Raw genomic sequence first — 25,835 nt, 5'->3', positions numbered from 1 at the left:
TTCTGGGACTTTCCTGACATTTAAATATCAATCTTTTAATTTATTCCAATATGTTCAGCTTCAAATCCGACAAAAATATATCGCCCGAGTTTTGAAGCTAATAATTATCATTTGCATTGCCTTCAATGTCCATTCAATGTTCAATATATAACATATATGTCCTGTATTTTTCCTTTCAAAGCATACAAATGTTCTATTGGTAAATATGGTTTATCGCAATCTGCGCACACGTTCCAAGATATTTTCGTTTCCCGTGCACGGTGCCGGGATTACACGAAGGGGGTCCTCGCGCGTATGTGAAAATATGACTCACTTTCTCGGTTTCCGCCGGGGCAATTTGAGACCCGCTTTGCGGATTTTTTTCGTGTTCTCTCGCGCGGAAAACGCGGTGGGAAACGTGAAATGGAAATTGAAAAATTGAAAAAAGGGGAGTCGAGTTGAAGCACGGCTCGTTATGCTTTATCGGCCCGTCGGATATTACCTTCGTACCACCGCGACAATCTCTTTTTATGCTTCGATATTATTTAAAACGTTGTACCCTTTCATCCAATCTTCCTAATGAAATCCTCTCATTTTTCTTTCTTTCGAGTTTAATCGACTTTATCTCAATGGCGTTTTAAATTTATACGTCGAATAAAAATAATCCGACACGAATATATATATATATATATATATTTTTTTTTCTAACGAAACTTTCTCCTATCACAAATTTACTCATCCCTACTCTCGTACACACTTTTCAACTCTTCATCAATCTTAACTTTCTCTCTCCGTATATACAATAATCGTAATCGCGTATTTTCATATATCCACGTTATTCCACGCGTGTTTCAAACCATTACTTTCGTTCCTTTTTATCTTCGCGCGTGTAGGCGTGTTGTTGGAGAATTGATTCGATTTCCGCGAAGCAATCATGACTTATCGTCTTTTCCCCGTGAAAACGATGTTACACATCCCGACCGTTCATCGTCGTGTAACGATCCGTATGCAAATCGTCCTCCTCGGTTGCAGGTACTTAAACCGAGTGTTCATGATCTCGTTCCTTAACGATGCGGCCACGTGCTTTCACGGGTGTCGAATTATATTTCACGACGGCGCTTTCACTCGTGTTCGAGGCTCGTTGAAAAACCATTAACAGAACGGGGACTCGTCGTATAGGAACGGTCACCCTTGCCCCTCTTAATTCGCGTTGGCACGCTCTTTCGCTTCCTCGCCGGGGTCCAGGGGAGGATGAACCTCTACGTGACTGATCTGCCGTCACGTATCCGCGAGCGCGACCAATTGTGTTGACTGGTGATTTATAAATTTAATAGTCCACCGTTATTCCGGCGGAAACGAGTATACGCCTCGGGAATTTCGCTTATGCGACAGATAAAAAGTTTCCGAATGGAACCAGCCTTTCGAACGCTCGACCAGGGAATTTGATTTATATTAATCATAACGCGATCTTCCTGTATTGTATTCGATTAAATATAATTATTGAACAAATCCTTGATAATTTTTAAATCGTTTAAATATCGAATGAAAAGAATCTTCGTGTATTATTGTTGGATCTTGAGCGAAAGAATTACGGGTAATAATTGAAATAAATGAAATTGATAAGTTCGTTGAGACGGTTGGCGACGGTAAAGAGTTATTGTGGTTCGCGTTATCGATGCGGCGATACGGTATTATCAGCAACTACGCTCGCTATAGTATTCGTGTATCAAACAGTGGAAATGCACGCGGTCTCTCTAAAATATGATCGACCAGTGCAACAATTTATTCGCGATTATTATCTCACGGCAAATAGGCTAGAAGACGTATAGGTACTTCCCGTGACTCATTCAGGTAAGGAATTTACCCGGGACTACTGTCACGGTTCCCGCGCGTACGTTCATTGAATCAATACGACACGTACTCCTCTAGGAATGCGAAATGACTTGCGGAGGAGCAAACCGTGGAGGAAGCCGTGTTTCGATTCTGCCTCGATATGCTCGTTTCCGCCCAATTCGAGTGAAATTATCGTCACGCAAATGGCCCTCAACGATTTTCTCTGTAATTTATATATATATATAGCAATTATTATTTTTCTTAATTTTTATCATTACCTTTTCATCGAAAAGATCTCGCATTCCATTCTACTCGTGTATTGTTAAAAATATAATTTTCTTCGAAATAAACTCCAATTACGATCCAATTTGCCTTCAAATGCAAAGGTCGGGCTTTGAACTTGGTCCAGGGATTTGTCGAGAATGAACGAGAACTGGTTTGCAAACCCATTCTGGTTTCGAAAGTGCAGTTCGTAGGCGAAGGAGAAAAAAGGCGAGATGGAGGAGGAGGAGGAGGAGGAGAGGAAAAAAAGAGAAAGAGAAGGGAGGAAAGAGAGGGTGCGCCCTTCACACATCACGGCTGCACACGGTGATTTATGGTGCGACGAAAATTATTGCCGCTGTTAAAATACCTCGAGGCGTATTTATTGACAGACACGCGTTGCCTCCGCGAGACTGTTCGTGAAACGAGGCGGCCCTCGAAACGACAAGACTGCGCTTAAGTCGGCTCTAAACGCCGGCTGTAAAGCCTCCCGGTAGAAACGACACGTAAGGGTGCCATTTTCGCCAGAAACGGGCCGCGCTCCTTCCAAATATGCAACTCTTAATGGGTTTCGAATCAGATGCTTCCGGATGCTTCCCAGAAGTACAATTTTTAAATATATAATATTTCTTTCCGAAACGGAAAAATTCGAGGAAGTCGAATCCGTCCAATCCAGTTGTAGGAATTCAATTTTTTATCGCCAGACGTAGCCGAGATCGAACGAAAAGCAAAAATGGTATTTGCGCGTATCGTGAAAGGTTCGAAATAGATGTTCTCAGAAATGGACGAGTCGAAGAGATTTTCCATTTTTTCGGGAGGCGAATGCTTGGCGCCTGGCGAATCGAAACGTCGCCGCCGGTGGTGGCCGACTAAAATTAACCTTTCCGGCAACAACCCTTGCGCGCAAACGTACAGAGTATCGGCCGTGTTAAATCGCCCGTGCTTGTAATATTCGGAGAAGGATTCGCTACCGGCAAAAATTGCGTACGTGAGGCAACTGCTTACGACTTGGTTCGTTTCCCTCCCTCTTCCTATTTATACTGGTCGCCGCAATTTGTCCTTCTTATCAGTGTCTTATTGTCCCTTTTTATTAAATTCCAACCAAGTTTTCCAGTTTTCGTTTCATCTATCGTAACCGGTACCAATCTACGTTGATGAACAATTTAAGGATGATAGAATTTTACGACACGTATAATTTTTTCTTTTTTCTTTAATTCTCAAAGGTACGATTTTTTTATCGCGTTGTATCGCGTTCATCATTTGAGGCTATGATCCCCGCACAATAAGCTCAAATTGTAAAACGAAAAAAGGAAGGTTGAAAGTTTAAGGGTTAAGGGGTTAAAGGGCTTCGTCTTGACTCTTCTGGCAACGAAGAATGTATAGGTGAAATTCCGTGGAATGAAGATGGAAGGGCATAAAAGGGTTCTTTCATGGTCGGTTTTCTGACCGTAGGAACATAATATTTTTTCGTGGGACGTTAGAGGCGCGTGGATCACCGAGAACCGAGTGCATTAACAAAATAACGTAATAAAATCTGCCCTCGCGGTCGCTGCTCCCTGTCCCTTCCTCCCCCTCCCGCCCCTTTTCAAGCGAACTCCTTCGCTCTCTCTCCTTCTCTCTCTCTCTCCACCACTGTCACTCTGCTTCCTTTCGCTCATTTTTCTTTTTCTAGGTGGCCGCTCGTAAAATCTGATACATTGTGCGGCCAGTCGTGAAGTATTCATCATGTCGAGACACACCGAAGGCACGCAATCGAGGAAACGAAAGGATTGACCCCGTGGAACGTTCACCATTTAGCTTCTTCCTTTTTCTTCCTTAACTCCGGGGCATCGATTTATGGGGTAAGTCATACCGATATTTCTCTCCATACCTTTTTATGGATGCGTGCACCGCCTTTCATACTTTATTATACCCGATTCCACCATTTTCTTCGATCGCAACGAGATCGCGCTCTCTCTGTAATTTTTCCAGATCCGAACAAATTTTCTTCGGGTTGCCGATAAAATTTTGCGCCACTAATTTTAATTCGTTTCAATCGCGTCTGAATATGACCAAACCCTTAGTTATCTACAATGCACAAATTCGATCAAAGCACGCAAAGAGTTACGAGTTTACGTTTTTCTCTCTTACGAATCTCTCCATTTCCGAGGACACTGGACTTCTCCAAACTCTCTTCCAACTTATCATCGGCGAAAAGGTTTAAATCTTGAATCCTCCGAGAGGTTTACCTCCCTCAAGCGAGGTAAAATCTCGCCTTCTAATCAGGGAATTCGGGACCCAAACCCGAAACGATTCGAGTCTCAGATTTCCGAGCTACGATTCTCCGCGATATAGTCGAGGAGGGGAGGATGGGTTTACGAGCAGCCAGTTCGGTGCAGTTCCGACAGTTTTTAGGGTCGAACAAATAGCTAATGCAAATACGGCTTCGTGGCCGGCATTATTTCACCTCGTTTCGGCCGTTAGTCTGGGCCGAACGAGGATCATCCTTCGCCTCGTTTGACCCATTCCATCTCCCCCCCTGTTCTCGCTTTTGGAAGAGACATTAACAGAGCGAGAACTTAATGCTGTTCGTTATCAATTAAGGCACGGTCGTTGCAATTAATTCCCGCGGCCGCCGCCGCGGAGAGAACGAGAAACGGAAACGGCGTTGTCTTGAGAGGAGAGTACTTCCTTCGGATCCACTGTCTTGGCACAATACTTGGGGATAAAGTTATTCTTGTAGAGAGATTCGTGTAATTCTTGTTGTAAATAACATCGGGTTTTCGTCATCATTTGCAACAGCAACGGTCGGATATGTTTGGTGTTCAATTGTGGGGTAACAGAATTATTTTTTGTATAATATAATTTTTACAATTATTTATTGAGATTTGTTGATAAAAATGTGGTTACAAACTTTTTAGAAGAGACGGCGGCAAGATTTTGAAATACTTAGAGAAGAATTTATCCAATAAAATTTTGTATATTATAAAATTATTAAACGTAATTTGTCCGCCTTCCAATCGAAGATTGCATAGATTTTTTAATAATAGAATTCTAAAATTCAAAACACGATTACGAATTAATTTTATATCATTATTCTGTTTCTTTGCTCCGAAAATCGAGAATAATTCCATACGTAGAAATTTTAAAATAAAGAAAAATTCGAAGCTGACGATTTGTTGGGGGGATAAACGAACGAGGATGATGGCCAAAGAAAGAAAAAAAAAAATGGAAAATAAAGCGTCGCGGAGGATAGAGAAATGAATCGAGAGTTTGGGAAAATGGCTTGGGGAGGGTTGAAATTGAATTAATATTCATAGCGGCGCGAGGTCCGGTTCGGAGAGCGACGGTGATGGAGCGACGAAATCTATCTCCGACGCGCGTCCCGTGGCCGGAGAACAAACCTGTAATTTGTCAGAGTGGCGATCTCTAAGCCCCGCCATTATAATTTACGCCTATGCACAGAACAAACTAGAAAGAAGAGGAGGAGGAGGAGGAGATAGGTCGACTCTCGACTCGATGAACGAATATCAATATCTAATATCTAATAACTAATATCAATGTATATCAATATCTCTGAATAAAAGACAGAAGATATTATGAAGAGAAGGGTTCTAAAAAGTTCTTCGCGAGTTTCATGAATTTAAATAGAAAATGTGTGTGTTATCAATTAGAAGATCTATTACCAGATCAACGAATAATGCTTGCTTTCTAATATCCGTCTCTTGAAATCTTCTCTTGAAATTTTATTGCTTTATTTGACGATTTTATCTCATTTATGACATTGCTTTTGCGAAAAGTGGCCACTTTCTCTTGTAAATTTCTAAATATCGCAAATTATTCACCGAACCAATTCGCAACTTTCTCCATTTCCTCCCAATATTTTTCCCCATTTGGTGACGATGATTTCCAATTTCTTCGCTAAAACTCGACGAAAGAACCGTTCCCTTGTTAACCTCGTTACACCACGCTGTTTCTTGCCTTCCTCTGAAAATCGTTCGCGGAAACCACTCGGATCGGCGACGAGTCGTTAAAATCGTTCCTTCCTCCGAGGATTTGTCATGTTTCTTCCCGTTGGTTGTCGGTGCTTTATGCCAGTTCTTCTTAAACTCCGTTGAGAAGAAGAATCGGAGAGAAGTAGGAGGAGGAGGGGGAAGAAAAGAGGAAGCCTCGAGGGAAACAGGGAGAGAAAAAAAGGATAAAAATCTGGCGAAAGGGGAACGCATCCGTTAAATTACAATGGGCAGATCGGTGGTCGCGTTACAATGTTTTCCTTCGAGCGTGCGTCGAAAGAGAGAGGAAGCGTATCATAAGTTACCAGTGCGTGCCAGAGGGACTGGTGACGTCGGTTCGTTCAGTCCATATTTCATGCTTTTGTTCGATTCTGTCGGGCATTATTTTAGGTTACGTCGAGAAATGCTTTCTGGATCGCGGTTTACCCCCCGTTCTCCTTCCCGTTTCTTCCTCTGCTCCCCCCTCCTGTCCTTTTTCTCTCCTTGTCCCCGTTCAACTTCCCTCTCCCCGCCTCTCATCCTCGAACCGATAGCCCGAACAGGGAGAAATATGTCGAGTTTCCTGGCCAACCTCACGAGCGCTCTAATGCAACCCCCGTGTTCGAGCCACGATTTCGATCCTCGTAACCATCGACACTCGACCCCGTTGTTTGCCCTTTTCCTCTGCCTCTCCACTTGGACAAATAATATCCGAGAGAACTGCTTAATTCCAAAGTATACCCATATCCCGTCGAGAAGATGGCTGTCGAACGATGCCAAGATCGATGTAATCCGATTGGAGAAATCGCGATGGAATTTTCTTTTCTCTTCTTACTCATTCGTACACGTAATATCCACTCTGTGAAAGACATTAACTCTTTCGATCGAAAGAATTTTTATCTTCCTCTCTTCTTTTCTCTTTTGTTTCTTCTTCATTGACCATATACCTTAATATTATACCCTTGATATCGTTTAATCGAAACGACTCAACGGCTAACTCAATATACCCAATATCAGGGCGGGGGATAGTTGATCAAATCAATCATCGTACAATTTTTCCCGCGCAAGACCGCAGATTGGGCCGCAGATTCGCGTGACGCGGATCGTGGCATAAATCACTCACAGGCGTTTATCCCGTTTGTCGACTGTGGTGATTCGGGAGAGGGAGGAGAGGGAGGGGTGTGTGGACAATAACGACCTCGTCCATGGATCGTGGAATCGTGGCTAAGGTTCTCGTTTAACAGCCGCGATAAAACACGTCGTCCTCCTCCTTTCTCGTCCATCCCCTTCCTCCCCATCCTCCTTCGGCTAAAACGGTTCTGGCGGAGGCTTATAAGAGCGCGCAACACCACTTTAAACCATTTTTCCCGATACAAGGGGTTATGACTTATGGCTCGCGCGATTCACCCCCCCCTCCCTCCCTCCTTTTCGAAAAAACGGGAAAAAGGAGACTCGCGGAGAGGAACGAAAAAGACAGGAGTGGGAGGAGGGAGGGGGAAAAGGAGGGGAGAGACATACGCAGTGGCGTCTCGGCCGGGACGACCGAGGATATTGCATTGTGTTTTCTTTCGGGACAAATGATTTACCGTGTTTCCCCTTATATTGCCGCGAGCTACTACAACCCCCGCAAAAACACGTAAGGGGTTGCGAGAGTCACCGTGAGTCGGCGACGGAGGGGAGGGGATGGCGTCGAGAAAGAGAAACGGGAGGAAGACGGACGGAGAGGGAGGAGGAGGAGGAGGAGTGGAGCGGAAAGGCGAGCCGTACGATATGGGAGGTATTACATATTTATGGGCTTCTGGTACGGGCACGGAAGCAAATTTCAAGCAAATCTTGGTAGGAAATAACGTTAGAGCCATTGGGACGTAAGGCCGTTTTCCTACACGACGAATATCGGGGTCGGGGTCTCGAATTATTATTTTTTTCCTCCTTGGGGTGATTTGTACTCTTTTTCTTTTCTTTTCTTTTCTTTTTTTTTATGTACGTACGATCCTTCGTTTCGGGTTGTTTATCGTTTATTAAAACCGAATATTTGAATAATATTCCGCGAGGAATATTCTCGGCCGCTTTAAAAAAGAGATTTTTAAGACGAGATACGTTTATTCTATTCGGGATGGGAAGAGGTTTTCTAGTTTAATTCGCGGAAATAATATGTTATTTATTAGATTAGAATAGAGAAAGGTAAAGATCGATTCTTGATACCGGAAATTATCGATTATTAAGCTTCTACGAAAAGTAGAAGCGTGGAAGCAGTAAAGTTCCAATATAAATACAATTCCAATATATAAAGAAGCATTAACCATTTATTTTGATCGCGTTATATTCTATATCCTCCCCCATGTAATTTATGTTCTCAGAACCGAAGGAACGTATCGATATCTTTCATCGTTTCTTCTTTCTTTTTCGAAACCGTAACACATCTCGTTTCTCACGCTTGGCGAGATTACAAATACGATAGAGAATTCCATAATCCAATACAATGCATTATCCGAATGCAATCTTGCAATCATCGCCCCGTTCCACACGAGCACGTACCATTATATTATTCATACGATCGATATTTCTGATAATATTAATAATTACGATCCGTCCTCCAAACTCCCCATTTTCCCCCATTGTCGGAATTCTACGCCATATATATATATAAATATTCACTGTTCGCCCAACTATCCAATGCGAATTACTATCACAGGGAAGGAGGAGGGAGAAAACTCCGTGGAGAAGTCCGCGAATTAATCGCAAATTAACTCGTAGGAAATTCTACGGGGCGTTCCCGTCTGCCCCCCGTAGAAAGAGAATTCTACTAGGGAAATAACATCGGTAGCAATCATGCAAATTACCATCCGTCGATACGTTTATTCCCTTATTTCACCGAACTTTCTTCTCCAAAGTTCGAAGGGGGGATGAAAATTCTCGTATTCTCAAACTTGCCGATTACCAAAAATTCTTTTTACTCCTCTCGCGATCCCCCTTTCGTTGTCGTGGGATCGCGCCCCATTAACGTGAGATATCGGCGATGTCCGAGCAACGAAACCGGAAGGAATTAACCTCGATTCCGCGGCGGGCAGCGGAACGAGAGCCGACTTCCGATCCGTTTCGTCGATATTTTATACAACGATGGCGGGTCGGACGACCCTAGGGGAGCGGATGGGGCACGGATGACCGGCGAATTATTGAATATTGAGCAAGAGCCACTTCTTCGTGACCGTTTCGAGGAGGGAAACAATGGCTGGCTCGTGATCGTAACTATCGTTTCGGGAAACAACCATCATCCCCTCGGACACGACATATATATATAGATATATATGTATGCGTGTCCATAGAAGACTCGTAAAACGATTCTACGCCACCCGCGGCGAGTCAAATTTTTATTGAGCGGATAGATGCTGAGTGTATTGTCGATGATTAGAAGTTTCGAGGAGGGTTAGTTCGAGGGGAGGATGGAAGAAATTAATTAAGAATCTGTTGGAAAAAAGATTTGGACAGGAATTTTAATTCATTGTTGCGAATTGAAATTTCTAGATACGATTAAAAGAGAGGAAAAAAAGGAATTGAATTATTTTCCATCGATTGGAATTGATATTTGGAAAATTTTGAACACGATCGAAGTTAAAAGAATAAGACATTATTTTCAATCTACATCCTTAATACTTAAAATCCTTGCAACAAATCCGATTCGAATCTTCTCCTGCTAAACAACCTGTGACCTCTTTAATTCGTACGTAAACGTTCCGATCCTCCAACATCCAAGCTAACCACCCAATTCCTAAAGCGAATTGGATTCGCCTTTCTCGGGAAGCCAATCCCCCCGAAAACGGGTCCCGAAGTTGTAAAAGCCTGTCAAGGATTTCGAGCAACGGCGACCGAGTAATTTTCGATTGCCAAGGCGAAACGACGGATGAATAAGTAAGAAGATATCGAGCCTGGAGCGAGTTTGCGTTCACTTTGTAGTCTATGGACTCGACTTCCTATCCTCGTCTTGGACGCGTGTGGCTGTTGGCGCACCGTCGAAAGGGGTTGCGCTCCGGATCCTTTCCACGGAATGCTCTGGCTCGCCTCCTCTGGAGGGCGGGGTGGGGGGTGGTTGGATACACCGAGACGGGATTTCGCGAGCAATTACGTGATTAAGACGCCTCCGGCTGCGCTTGGGGGTCCACTAAGTACGTACTTAGGTCTGATCCGTTACCGTGCTAACTGGCTGCCTCTTCTCTCGGCTCGTGTTTCTCCTCCGCCATCGGCTCCATCTCCTTTCCCCTTCCTCCTTCCTCTTTCCTTCCTCCCTCGGCGTGAACGGCGAACGCCCTCCTCCGTCTTCGCGGAGATTTCTCCTCGAGCGGAGAACCACGGCTGAAACCGGCATCCTCTATGGCGTTTCTCGAGTTTCAGTTTACCGGAAATTAAGCAAACAATTCAGACGACGTTTTCGTCTCTCCCCCTTTTCGATACGTACGACAACGTAGCTGTTTTGTCCTCTCAGTTAACTTATTTATTATCCCCGGGGAGGGAGGGTGGTTTAACGAGTAGAAAGAGATCGAATTGAAATTGTGTTCTAGGCTACTTAAGTTTCTTCTCCGTCGCGTTCGTGTGCGCGACACTTTTTTCGAAGGGAAGGAACGCACGGTTTGCGAGGAGAGGAATTAAAAAAAACGGCCGAGTAGTCCATCCTGGCTTTTATCCCCGGTCGCGACATGTCGCGTGCGCTTTATGGCCTCGTGAAAGGAGTCCGCGTTAGATATTCATTAGGAAGGACGGACAACGCACGGTCTCTCTCGTGTCGTTACGAAAAAGCGAGAGAGAGAGATGGAAAGGGGAAAAAAAAGAGAAGAAGAAGAAGGAGAAGAAGAAGAGAGAAAATAATTGGCCGGACGGAGCAACGTTGGTTGGTTTAAAAAACATTTTACGAGGGTCTTAATTAACCCGGAAATCAGAGCACGCGATGGCGCAGCGGTGTCATTGGTCGGTTGTTTGTCGGATGCGAGAGGCCTCGATCACGACACGTGTTTTAATAAAATATCCTTCGTTAATTATTGCCGCGTCTTGTTTCGGTTGTTCCAGCCTCCAGCTTTTACGCCCGTTGTATACTTTGCTCTTGATGCACTTGTTACACGGCGGTGGATCCCGCTTCCCTAAGCTTTCACGTTGATTCGCCTGTTTCCTCGGCAACGTCGTAAAGTAAGGATTAAAATTACCTCTCTCTTTCTCTTTCTCTTCGTCTCACTTGAACGGTGCTTTGTAGAGTGACCGACACAATTATGGTAGCTTGGGATGGTAGCCGGATAGTAAGGTGCAATTTCTTGGATTGAGTTGCAGAGGGGAAACGTTCATTTGGGGGGGCATCGAATCGGGTATTCTTGAATTCGATGAATTCAGGAAAATATGTTTATAGTACATCTTCTTCGATTGGACGAAATCATGATTATGTAATAATATCAAGAATTTATCTGGCTGAATATTAAAACGTGGAATGAAAAATTTGATTTTCAATATATTTACCGATATTATTGGGGAAAATTAACTCACAAGTTTGAAAAGTTAAGACACGATTATAAATTCTCGGAATAATGAATAGAGATATTAGGATGTTGAAACAGAGAGATTAAAAGATAAGGATATTTCCTTATTCCTGAGAACGTTTGATAAAAAATCTCGATACGAAGAACGGATAGCTATAAAGGATGGGATGTATCGAGAAAAGGAATCGGCATTTCCATTCCTTTTCCACCGACGATTTCGTCGCGTCGAACCACTCGAAGCGCCTAAGGGGTATATGACGCGTGGCATGGTGTGAACGAGGCCTCATTTGAATCCGAATGGAGACGATTTTCGCAGAAGAGGTTGTCGGTGAAATGGCAGGCCGCGAGGGGGAACAAAGAAAGCTAGCCGCGGCAGACAGAGAGGGGAACGGTTCACTCTATTTTCCGACGTAACAACGATGCCAGCAATATGTCACTGACAGATATTCCCGTTGGTATTTCCAGAGAGCGCGAACTATCGACCGGAAGCTCATGTATTTCCGTTTCTATATTGCATCGGATTCACTTCCAATCTCACCCTCCATCCTGCGATCTGCTCTTTTCTTTTCCCCTCTTTTCGTCTTTGAAGATACGATTTCAAAAATAGGGACGACGATTATTCTAATTTTATCGATACATCATTGAAGCAACTAAAAATTAAACAAATATTTATTACATTAAAAGAATATTCGATAAGAATACTCGATTTATTGAAATTAATGAATTCAAAGATAAATTAATCGTTTCAACAATCGTTGTATTCTATCGTATTACTTTTAAATAAAATTTCAACAATACTTTTTATCATTATTAGAATAAAGAAATTTCTTCTCCTTGCTAACTTTATTGGAATAATTCCTTTTTAAAAAATTATTATGATCATTTCAATTAATCTCCAACATATGAGACGACTTAATGCAAACAATTCTCGTTCACCCATCAACTAGTTCCAAATTTCACAATAGTAGACCAAACGAGAGGGCACTTGATACATCCTCCCCCTCGAAACTTATCTCGGGAGGAGCTTTCGTTTCATTTCATCGGTCGCTTACATTATCGCCACTCGCGTCACTGGGTAGGTGCAAGGTGACGGATTAAGTCTCTCCAAGACTTTCTCGGAAAAGCAACAGCTCGAAGCTGTTACCGAATGTCGCTCCGTTCGACTATTACCACTTCCCTCCCTCCCTCCACCATTTTCACCGTTTCGCCGCCAGGGTTATTATCCTCTCCTGCCGATTTCATAACATCCTTCGAAGTCGTCGCTTCCTTCTCTCTCCGCCCCTTCCTTCTCGTCGCTTCCACCCTCCTCTTCCGGGACACCAACGCCGACACTCGCGCTCCATTAAAGTAATGAAGACACCGAGGACGTTCCAACCGAGTCGCGTGACGCTTCGGGCACCAAAGGGTTTTCCTTCCAAGGAATTTATTCCGCGTCGAGGGCTGTTAAACTCAAAACAAACCCAGGACCGACCCATAGACGACCACCCCCTCATCCCCCTCCTTTCTCATTTTCCGCGGCCTCGCGTCTCCTTATCCACCGTCATCGCCTTCCTTGTAGTCGTCGCCGAGCGGAGAACGACTTTATCGTTTCGCCTGCTTTGCATCTCGGGCATTAAGCCGCGCTGACGGCCGGGTATTATTCTTAAACTGCGACGCTCGCGGCTCTTCCACCGTCCCTCGATTACCCTCTAATTCTAATTTGACGTTTTCCAACCTACCAGCCGTCCTTTCATAAAAACGCTCCTCGAACCTGCTCCTCCTTATTTCTTGCTCACTATCGTGGTGGAATAGGTGAGTGTGTTTCCACAATTGCCCGCTTGGAAATTAAGAGAAACGTTGTAATGCGTTGTACGTGTTAATTAATCGAGGGTGTATCTTTATTATTTCGTCCAATATTCGAAGAGAATATTTATCGAAAGTAGAAAAAAAAATATTCCTATTCTAAAGTTGAAATTTTAAAAAAGAAAAATTAGAACATTGATTAAAATTTCGATAATAAAGTCATTTCAAGTAATAATTTCATTTAGAATAATATTTATTCATAGGTTCTTCGTATGTAATCTTCGATTAACTACTTGTTAGTTAATATTAATATTTAAATAAATTATTCAAATAACTACGAGTTTTTCCAGACTTTAAAATCAATCGAACAATCGACTCGGACGAGCCCTGCACGATTTCGCGTCTCGAGATTCGGCATGTCAATAAAAAAAAAAAAAAAAAAAGAGAAAAAAAGCGTGGAGCAGATCGAAGGATCTCGCGGTACACCAATGAATGTGGACTCCATCATACTAGTCGTTCGCCATATGTCGCGTGGGTCGCGTGCCTTCACGAGTGGCCATTCGGTGCCTCTGTAATTACGTGCTCGAGGAATAATGAACGACTAATATTGTCGTCCTACTACCATTCTCGTCTCCTTTCTTCGTCGGTCGCGACTTATCGACCTTTCGTTTTGTGTTGCCCTTTCAACCGGTCGTGGCACACAGTCCTTTGATTCGCGCTACCTCATACACTTTATACTATATATTTCTTTTTTTCTCTCTCTCTCTCTCCATTGCTCCCTTACTACTTCTTCCACCTTCTCTTCCTCCTTCCCTCTCTCTCTCTTTTTTCTTTTTTTCTTTTTTTTTGCTTTTCTTGTTTATTATTTCCTCTGCCCATTGTTGGTCCCCGAAACAACATTTCGTCGTCGCGCGAGGGGAGGAACAATCGATCAATTCCTCTCCCCGCGTTGCATTTGCGCTGCACCCTGCACCCTCGCTTCCCTCTTCTCCCTCCCCTGGGTGGAGATAAGGATCTCGATCGGACAGGTGAGGCGTGGGAAGCGGAGGCCAGCAGCCGAAGGGTTCGAATTCTCTTTCTCTCTCTCCACGTCCCTCAAACCTTCTGACAGCCTCCTACAAATAATTAAACTCTTTGTCGTTGCGGCGCAGCGCAACCCTGCGCGATCCACCCCCCTTTTCATTCGGCTGCCCGGGCCCTCTCGATTACTATGGATTCTTTCGACGACTCTGGATTGCGAAACAGCGACCACCGAAACCATCCAGCCTCCAATCGATCCCGCATAGCGTATATTTCTTTTCCGCCTCGGATTAATTATAAATTCCCTCGCGTACAATTTTCAGAAATCCTTTTTTCAAGAAAATTCCATTGAAAATAATTAAAAGTTATTTTCGATCGAGGAAGAGGAAGGAAAATTTGGAAAAAGAGATATAAAATTAATTCATTCTTTCGGGCGCGTCACTTCTTTCTTAAATAAATCTTCGAAATCCAATCCCCTATTATGGCGAGGCAAAACTTGCCCTCCTCGGAATTAAGCCGCGTGATTAATTAAGCTTGCCGAAAGTTTGGAGTTGGCAAGTCACCTTACCTCGGTGTCGTTTCACTCGAATACCTGAGAAAGATTTTCAACCGCGATACATCTCGCGGGAAAGCTGCCGGAGTTGCAGTTGCGTTCCTCCTCTTCCCGAATCCACGCGTCTCTCTTTCTTTCGCCGTTCAAGAGCCAGAGGATAAGAGTGCAGGGGAGGGTTCTAATTAATGGGCGGCACTGTGCTTGACATGTTTACTCTGGGCGCAACCCCTTTCTCTCTCTCTCTCTATTCTTTTCCAAGGGGAGGGGGCGATACAATCCTGGCCCCTCCGTCTTACCTACCTCCGCCTCTTTCACCTTCCAGTTTCTCTTTTCCCCTCTCGCTCTTGCTTCTTACTTTCTCTCTCTTCTTCCTTTCTTTCTTTCTTTTTTTTTTTCCTTATTTCCACGAGTTAAGTCAAAAGCGGCACGCAAATACTCGCGGCGCTCGACGACCGACCAATTATGCTGACCGAAGAGGCGGCGGCGAGAAACTTTTAGAGTTCTGATTAAACACGGTGCCTCTAATGGATGGTGCTTCCAGTTGGAGGAGCTGGAAACACGTCATCCATCCGGCAGATCGATCAACGGGGGCCCCAAAGTACGAGTTAAGCACGAGAAATGTAGCACTTTCCTCGGCTTTTTATATTTACGAGCACGGTGACTCGCGACGAGGTAGGTAAATCGTTGAAAAGGAGCTGCCTGCTACGCTGTCGCAACCTTTTCACTTCGTTCCCGGTTCCCTTCCTCTCTTTTCGGCTCCCTTTGTGAATCCTGTGTGCGCGTTTCGCGATGAAATGTAATGTTTTTCAGTGTATTCATGCTATCTGAACCGTTTCTTTTTTCTTCATCTTTTTTAATCTTCTTTTGTAATCTTTTGCAATCGTAAGTTCTTTGCGGAAATTTTGTAATTTGAGGAATTATGTGCGCGATAAATTTAAATATTTTGGAAATGTTCCATGAATATTGCTTTCATAAATATATTGCTAAAAAAATAAATGCTTGAGAATTATTGCATTTCGAATAAAATGACAAGTTAGGTTAATAAATTTTATTATATTCTATTAAAAAAAAAAAATTAAATTAATATTCTTTCGATGGAAATTCTTACCTCTGCTATTTTATCATATCATATCTTTATCGTATCATCAAAGATACACGGGAGGATAAAGTTATCGAAACGACAGATTTGTCGTTTCAAGATGTTACAATTTTGTGCTTACAGGTTCATGCTCCGTACGTATACACACAACGTGATTAGATCATGGTGTAGGATGTTGAACACGGCCACTCGTGCAACCGGTTATCCCTATACGTGGCGTGCATTTTAAGCGTTTCAATTACACGTGAATTAGTGGCGAGTAATACTTGCTGCCTTGTTGCCCGATCTCGAGATACGCGTGTACACGAAGGCAATACTTGATTGCGATTCTCGAGGAAGCGATCTTGTTGAAAATTTAATTACACACCGTGTCTTATCGTGGTTTCTTTCGCTACGACTATAATTAATTAACGGGGGAAAAGGTTTCTTCGTACGTCCGTTGCTGGTATTTCTGTTTTAATTGTAGGTGATGGATCCAAGAAAAGTCCAAGAATTATCACAGATAGAAGGTAATAATTATCTTTTCATTATTCTTCAATTGTTTCTAATTAATAGTGGTATAGATTTACAGTTAACCTTGTCTCGTTATTTTCGATTAATTAGCGCTGAAGTTGAATTTAAATTTTTTTCATTCGTTGCGTGATTGGTTTTTAAATATGTAAAACTGTTCTTCAACTGCGCACGGGTGATATACGCAGTAAATGTGTTAAAAAGCCACCGCTCTAAGCGGTGTAAAACACGATAATGAAACATAAACGAAGGGAAACGCCGGCAAATCCTATTCCTATTTCGCATGCGTATCTTAACGTTTACTAAAACGACTTACTCAATTGCGTTGTGGAGAAGATTTCGCGAGATTTTTCTTCCTAACTTCGTAAATTAAAATTGATAAAAATTATATCGATAGGAATTAAAATTAAACAAACTATGAAACGATTTCACTCATGATCGGACGATCTTTTTTCCCCTCGCAATTATCGCGATTCTTCACTTGACATAGAATCATTGGATCGCGTACAATGATTGCACGCGTAACGAAGTGTCGATGAATACCACTATTCGACGAATAAACAGAGGAAGAAAACGGGGAATAAAAGTGGAAACTCGAAGCATCCGCGAACGATTGCACGCAATTTCCTAGCTCAACGACGCTCGATCGATTCTTTCGATCATCATTATCGTTGTGGATGCTGCATCCTTTCACGCTAATGTATCGACGCGGATCTACATCTACCGTGAAACGAATCCGTCCCTCTACAATATTCGCGCGTTTGTTTGAATTTCGCGTCTTACGTTCGCCATTGGCGAATTGGAATTTGGAAACAAGTTCAAATTTTACAATTTCTTTGAATCATTGATTAATCAAATTACCCGGAATTTTAACTTTAGCAAAAAATAATTTCGCTTTGAGAGACTTCCTTTTCGACTCAAGAATGCGAGAATCAAAAAAAGATCCTTATAATCGATGCCACGACAATTATACAAAAAATTGATCGTTTTCGAGCGAATGATTTTGGCCGATCATCCATCGGGAGGGAAAGAGAATCGTCGATTAAGAAAAAAAAAAAAAATAAAGAAGGTTGAGAATTGTATCTTGGGGAGAAGGAGGAGGGGAGGTTTGGACGCGATCGTGTCGCGGGTCACGCACGATCGATCGTGGTCACTTTGGGCGATTATTCCCGTCTGTGGCGAGTAAATTGCTGCTTTGTGGTATCCTCTTACACCGTGTGCAACACACGTGTTTCTGCGAATGTACACATTGTAGGGCAGCGAGCAGTCAACTATGGAGATTACACGCGCGATTCGATTCTGACATTATTGCGCTCGATCCAGTCACATGTGATTCCATGGTAATTGCGTGTGTGGTAATGCCACGCGTTTTAAGCGTGGATACGCGCATCTCCGGGATCCGAACGGTTTCTCTCGGAACTCGTACCATGGGCACCATGCGACAGATTGGTTGTAACGATAAGGTCGAATACGAAATTTCATTGTTCCATTCTCCGATTGTTACACGGATTACGATCCTTAATGGAAGCTTGTAAGTAGAATTTTTTAATTTTTTTTAATATTTCTTCTATTTTGACAGAGTAGAAATTTTGATATACAGTTGTAATTAGTATGAATAACTAAAATTAAAATAAATAATATATCGTAGAGATATATTGAAAGTATAGAATTGGCTACCTCTCTTGTCTAGATTTATAATTATTTATCGTTGCGCATTTAATTGCAATTATCGAGCGATATTAAGTTTCATTTAAGCTTTATGCATACTTCGTTTTTCAACGCGATAAAATAATATTCCAGCCTTCATTGAACGGTTATCTATTTGCGGCTGTCCAACACTTTGAAATTATCGTGTTCCCCTTTTTTTTGCAATAATCGTATCTTCTTATGGCTGATTAGCCACGCGTCAATATCGCACTGTAACGTAAGATGTTGCAACTTTGTCAATATCTCTGTTTTCTTGCTCCAAATCCATTCTGGAATCAGTTTGCAGATTATTTTTTAAAAAGACCATATTTTATTAAGAGCCTGTTATTTTATTACACATTAATATACTGCCAATTCGTCTATTAGAATGATGTTAGAATTACGTTATATACTCGCGTGCGATGCTGCGATTAGGGCTAATCTGATGTGATGCCCCGAATTAATGCTGATGGCAAGTGCTTATTGTATATTTGGTTAACATTATCGAGATATCGTTGTTGTTGACATTGTGTATAAGACATTGTTCGTTAATCTCGAAGGTTGAGGGTGAAATTGAAGGGGTGAAAAGGGAGTGAAATTTCGCGTTTGAATGGGGATCGTTTTCGTTACGTTACGATGGGGTATAAATTTCGCGTGTTTGTGTCTCACGAAGCTTTCGTCGAAGAAAATTGTCTAAGCTATATTATTATTATTATTACTTCTCCGTTTCACGAATTCGATCAATCAGACTGGGAAACTTCATCAAGATTTCGAGCGAGAACGTTTTAAAACGTTTTCCACTTGGAGCGGAGACACGATACTTTGGTAAACACCCTCATTTGTCATTCCGTACCCGACTAAACGGTGATTTAAACCCTGTTACACGGTTAAAAGACACGAGGGAGGGTGGAGAAAATAATCTCCGGCAAGATTCGTAGAGCAATCCTTCACGCGGTTTACGCCTTTAACCACCGTGTAATAGTTCTCATTTACGTCCATTCGATTCCAGAGCGATTTTTAATTATCCCCGGGGAACGATCCATCATCCCCGCTGTTCTTAACCTGCCCGATTAATGATCCCACGTTTTCTTTTTCCAACGTCTCCTCTCTTCCATATTTATCCCTTCCTTCCTTCGTAAAATAATAAATTTTCTACAACTCGTCCTTTTTTCGTTCCTTTCCTCGGGACGAAGTTGCAGCTATTTCTCGGATCGACACCGACGCCGGCCCACCCTCTCCCTCGTGCATTATACAACTCCACACCCACGCACAAGCGCACAGCGGAGCGTTCGACTGTAAATCAATTCCTCGAATCGGAGGTATTTCAGTTAAATGACACATGAGTGCCCCATGTATGGAAGAAGGGGCACTCTTGTTTTCCCTCCATTCTCTTTTTTCGCCCGTTCTCGCGTAGGGTGGGAGATCCTCCATCCCCTTCTTCCATCCTCACCCCGTTCCTCCTTCTCCTCTTCTCCTCCCTTTTCCTCTTTTCTTCCTGTCTCTTCTTCCTCCTCTCTCCATCAACCCTCCTTTTTTCACCCTCTTCCTCTCTCTCTGCACGTTGGTCATACAACCCCGGCAGAATTATATATATATATATATATATATATAGGTTCGGGTATAGAATTGAATGCGACGCATTGTCCGGCGTAGTCTGACCGTACGATATTGCGAGAGGGAGCGAAGAGAGAGAGAAAGAGAGAGGAAGATACCAGGGAGGGTCGAATAGGGTGAAGAGGAATAAGCGAGGAGGGCGCCAAGTCTCCCGAATGAAACGAGTGGAACGGTGTGGGTCGAGTTATGTACCGTCCACCCTTGGCCAATGGGCGCGTTAAATTATGCCTTGTCTCGACCGGGACGCTGCATCCAGACTCCCAAATACTCGTATCCCCGATGTACCAGAGGCGACTGCTCGTATCGCCCGGTATTTATATTTCTTTCCTCTCTCTATCTCTTTCCTTTATCTTTTTCCTCCCTCTCTCCTCTCTTTATTTTCCTCCGATTTGCTGGCCGATTCCAAGCTTTTCGAATTGGCCTCGCGCGACCCCCGAACCGTCCCCCCTCTCCCCCTCGTGAATGCCCGTTTCTCGTTTCTGCGCGAAACGAAAAAACGACCGCGAGGTTAAACAATCGATTACGGAATCGGGAAAAATCGTTGAACGCGCGCTAATTATTTTTCTACCTGCCTGTGTAAATTGCCGCCTGAGAAACGTACAATCGAGGGAGAATAAATACGGTGCGGGGGGGAATGTTGGATCAACATAATTGGGGTAAACCAGACGATTATTATAAATTATCCAATTTGGCATTTGTCCTCCGAGGAACATGTGAGTACAGTTATATAATTGCTACTATGCCGCTATCGTGCGCGTACGAATTAACAACCATTTCCTCTACGATTACCACACGTGACATTTATAAAGTAAAGGAGAAAAGGGACGAAGAAGAAGAAGAGGAAGAGGGATATTCTTAAATCTTTTCCACTCTCTCCACGTTGTCGGAAGTGCAAACGACCGGGACGCGATCGTCGATAAGGAATCTCGAGCGATTTGTCGAAAACGATCCGACCGCGCTCTTCTCTCTTATTTTCTTCTTTCTTTCTTTCTCTTTCCTCCTATCGCGTCTTCTGGCATGGGCATTTTCGCGAGAATTCGTGTCCGTGTCCTGTAACGAGGCAAGGGGGACAGGAAGAGGTCCGAGGTTTTATAGCCGGAGGACCGCGTTAAAAGCGAAAAGACAGTGAAAGGGGAGGAGGAGGCGAAGGAGAGAAATAAGGGAACAGCCTCGATTCAGGAATCGCGTAATGAGACTCTCAAAATATAGCTAACGACGATTGTCGAGGGTCAGTCTACCGTGCTTTAACCGTAACTGTCTATTTTTATTATTTTCCCGGGCTCACCGACCCTTCTTCCACCCCCGCGTCCGGGGATAGCCGCGTTCCTTTATCCTCGACCTCGCCTCGACGCGTCGCGGCGTCGGAATAGTCGGGCGATAAATTTAAGACGCTTACCGCTTTTCGATGGTGGAGAAACTTTCCTTGCGCCGGTGAACTCTCTTGAAACTCGATTCCTCGATTTCCTTTCGTCCCTTTCTTTCTCTTTTTTTCCAGAAACAAATTAGATATTCGATTAGATATTTTATCTCTTCTTTAATCTCTTTCTTTTTTTTTATCTTCCCGTAGAAAATAGATAGAATAGAAGATTCGATAGAAAAATTAATCCGTAGCGCAAGAGAATCGAGTCGAATCGAATCAATACAGTTTTATTATTTTCATATAGGGGGAAGGAAATATCTTTCGTGCCAACATTTTCGACATTTCTCCCGATGGAATCGAATTTCAGGACAGGCGTTAGCGAACGAGCCGCGAGAAATGAACGATTGAAAAAGAGACAGAGAGAGAGAGAGAGGTTGAAACGAAACGGAGAAAGCGTTTTTTAAAAAAAATGGCCGCGTTTCGCAGTGAAAAACTGGGGCTGCCGAGTTTCAAATAAAATTCGGGCCGACGCATCGCGCGCCCGATTCGCGCGTGATTGATATCGAAAATGTAGCTCCCAGGGCAAACTCGTTGGCGTCGATTCGCCCGATAACTTTTTCCCCCCTCCCCCTTTTTTGACATCTGTTTGTTATTGCCGCGTCACGAGACAGGATATCGACGCGCCGGGGATACGCGCCTTTTATTAGACGGAATTTCTAACTGTAACGATTCATCCCCCGACTGTCTGTTCCTCTTATTGTTTCCCCATCTCTGAGCTGAGACGAAATTGCGCTGATACGAGGGAGGGGGAGGGGGAGGCCGGCTGAAAGAAACAACACCCCTCCTACTAGTGGAAGAGGAGAGGCATCGCGCTCCTCATTGTCGTGATTGCTATCGTCGCCTGAATACTCTGGCGTAAGGGTGTTTGTGGTACGATTCTTACCACAGGCAAAGGAAATATTTACGTTGAGAAAAAGATATCGGGGATATCGCCGTTAAATATGAAATATTTGCTCGACGATTTGTTCGACAATGTAAATTCGAACGATGAACGCTCGTTAAAATGTTTCGAAAGTTCTGATTCTTGACAAATTTGTTTTTTTTGCTAAGAATAAAAAGAATGGATCCATTGTTCCATTTCGGTTCCGCTTCCCTTTCAAACATTTCTCAAGATTGTCGAGAATATTTAATCGAATATATTGCAATAAAATCATCGAATTCTAAAATCCTTTCGCTCGTTTACCGATCTTTTCGAGAAAGAAGTGAAACGGAGCGCGAAATTCATCCATTCTTCTTCAAAAAAGAGAGAGAAAAGGACAGTGGAACCTTCCGTGCAAAGCAAAGGAGAGGAGGGGAATCCTCGATCGAGACGGGGAGAGGGATACGATCGGAGAGAGTGGCACTTTCGTACGCGTAAAACAAGCGAAATGGTTTTGACATGAAGTGGAGGAGGCCCACCACCGGAGGCGTAGAGGGTAGAGGCAGGCCACACCACCGTTCCATAATCCATTGTGTCCAGTGCCAATTAAACGGTGCTGCCATGCGTATGGTCGGGAGCTAACCGGCCGTTCTCAACACGGTCACGGGCCTCCGGTCCTCGCGCTCACGCATACGCGTGTCCAGCCGCGTAAGAGGAGCGCAGATAGGCGCAGGAGGAGGCGAAGCCAGGAGGTAGAGCGCGTGGTGGACCGCGTGGCTGATTGGGGAGCATCTGGATCTCTCTGGCAATTACCGGACCGGGTTACCTATAACCCCCCTCCTCCTCCGCATATGTACACGTATACCACACATTCGAGGAGACTGTTGCACAGGCTGTTTCATAAAATACCTTGGTTTGGTCAACGGTAAGTTGATCGATGGATAAAGATTTTCGTGAGGATCTTGAGGTATGGTGATAACGATCTTTTTGTCTCGATTCTCTTGATCAATTTTATAGACCACTTGAATCAATCCTTATGCTTATTCTTTTTATCGAAATCTCTGTCATCCATTGATCGATAGAGAACTCGAAATGAATCGAAAGAAATTTACTTCAATTCTATTCTATATATATATAAAAGTTTCGTGACTCTTCGAATCTATAGCTGGAAATGAAGTGCAAGTTCTGAAGCAAACTGTACACCTCGCCCAACACAGGTATCGGCGAGGCTGACCGGCGTCCGAGAATATGGGTGCACGCGATGCGTTATAATCGCGATGGGTCGGCAGTCGTGCGCACCGGATCAGTAGAAATCCGTTGATTGGCCTCTCCGCCACTTGATCCGTGGCGGACCATCGTCTAGCCATGGTCGCTGGCTTTTCTTAGTCGCGACGCGACGTCTCGCTGCGGTTTCTCCTCGTGCACCTTCGTTCGGTTATCCGAGACTCTCCGATTTCCATGCCCGACGAGAACCGATTGTTTCTGCTACGTTTACCGCGCCACGTTCGAATCGAGATAGTGGTATAACCCCTCCCTCTCCGTATATAACATCCTGGCTGTGAATTAAAATCCGTTTCCGTTTTTGCTCCCGTTCCGGGCATTAAATTCTCGTTTCAACGATCCCCCTGGTGGTTGCCGAGTAACTAAAACGAAGAATCCAAGTTCGAATGTTTGTTCCGGACCCGCTTTTGAACAAGTGGCTCGCTCGCTCGTTCGCTCGTAGTTCGTTGTAAAATCGAGCGTTAAAAAAGTGGTCCGGAGAGATTGTTGAGGGGAATCGAAAGGTTATCGATCGAACGGAAGAAATAGGATTGACGTTTGAACGAGAGGTTTTTCAGTTTGAACAGAGATGAATTTAAAGAATGGTTTTTTTTTATAATTTTAGAAAATTTTCGCTCGATGAGTTACATATCGGATTTATCGATATCCTAGAAATTTCCGTTTTGTACTTTACTCTTCTTTCTTTCTTTTATCGTCGATTTTATAGGGTAATATTGATAATATATAAAGAAGGGGTGAACGAACTCATATACGATCCTCGTAAAAGGTGTCGAGACTTCTACCAGTGAACACGAACGATCGTAAACAATTAGAACGATCGAGGAGGCGCTTTGGAGGACGAGTCGCGAATATATATAGTTTATAAATGCGACTGGGAACGTGTCGAGAAAACGCAGGTATCGAGATGACTAAATTTGCGATACCTTCATCGCAATGAATTGTCCAAATATTTCGAATCTAGATATATATCCTAATGAAATAATACTAGAAGAAAATGTAATCACACGATCGAGTAAAAAGAGTTAGTTGTATTCGAAAGAATATATCTCACCTCGTCACGGAACAGGTAAGTTTATTTTATTTTCAATATTACGTTACCCTGAAAAGTATCTGAGACTCGCGTTTAACAGCTTATTTACGGAACGGGTATCGACACGCGATCGTGACAATTGAGCCAGATACCCGGCCACCAAATAGACAACCGTACGTACGACATCCGATCGTAGCACATAAGACGATCGACCGCGCCGCTATTTACGAGCACACGGGTGCCGCATAAATTCATTTATCCAGAAGTTATCGATAACGTTCGATAGCAATCGAAAGATTTACGACCACGAAACCCTCCTCTCGCCATTCGACTCGATATATATATATATATATATATATATATATACGTGTACTATATAACTCCCAACCCCTAATTCTTCGCCCCTTCCTGTTCCATTCCTCCGTACGTTTTCTTCGCGGTTATTATCCCCGCCCCATAGCCTCGATGAGATCGATGACGATAATTCCTGGGCCAGAGAACAGGCCTACGATCAAAGCCTTCTCGTAATTATTTTCCAAGCATCGATCGAACGAGCGTGTTTGGCATTATAGTTCCAGGTCCTGGCCTCCTATCGAGGATTACACTTACTTTCCCGTCTTGCGCGAACATTAAATACACTTTAATGAGCCTAATGGCACTTTAGTCCCTTCCCTCCAAGGGAAAGCCTTTGAGGAGCGTCCGAAGAAAACTTTCGACGAGCTTCGAAACTGGGCCTCTCCTCCTCCTTCGCTTCGACGAGGGGCGAAGTTTCGTGGAAAGTTTGCCGGTGTAACTAGGCGATTAACCGATGGACTGATGTCTTCTAGTTATGTGCTCAGTATATATAGCAGTGACGGCCGGTTAAGGCTTCGAACTTAAATCGTTATATCGGATTACTGTGGAGAGTATGATGTACACGGTTAATAATTTCAAATTTCATCGTACTTGTTTTTAGAACGATTATTAATTTAAATTTGGCAAAAGTCTTCTTCTCTTTTGAGGAAGAGAGGAAAAAGCGTAGGAATATTTTTGATAGGGTAATTATTGAAATTGAACCGATTAATTGGGAAATCGGATGGTCGTAATCGTTTTATCACGGCAAGTATAGGTTTAACCATTCGCTACCGTACTGCTTATTACAAAGCTCCATCGTGGTTATTATCCAATTAGTGTTGCGCGAGGTGTACAGCGCTTGGAAAACGGAAACGAGGTATTAGAAACGTTCATGAGAATACCGAACAATTAACCGCTGGTGATGATCGTAGCCTTTACGTTATTTATATACACTTGAAATTTTTCACTATGTCGAGAGATTTTTTCCCCTTTTTTATAATTTTAATTTTACGATCCCCGCGATAAGAGGAAGTAATCGCGCAGCGAATTTCAAGAATTTCGAAGTGATGACATAATTCAAAATTCAAGAA

At 43.3% G+C, this 25,835-nt stretch overlaps 1 protein-coding gene across 1 annotated transcript in view; it reads left to right on the top strand.

Moving 5' to 3' along the window:
• The first annotated feature begins 2,119 nt into the window (after nt 1-2,119).
• Nucleotides 2,120-25,835, top strand: part of LOC100577255 — a 113,569-nt gene continuing 89,853 nt past the window's right edge. Inside the window, exon 1 of the mRNA XM_026439041.1 lies at nt 2,120-3,914. Coding sequence (XP_026294826.1) covers nt 3,910-3,914 — 5 coding nt within the window. The 5' untranslated portion in view covers nt 2,120-3,909. The remainder of the gene's footprint in view (nt 3,915-25,835) is intronic.

This window comes from Apis mellifera, linkage group LG2, assembly GCF_003254395.2.
Source record: "Apis mellifera strain DH4 linkage group LG2, Amel_HAv3.1, whole genome shotgun sequence".
NCBI lineage: Eukaryota > Metazoa > Arthropoda > Insecta > Hymenoptera > Apidae > Apis > Apis mellifera.
Note: the sequence above shows the minus strand (reverse complement) of the source record. Positions and strands in the feature narration are given on the sequence as shown.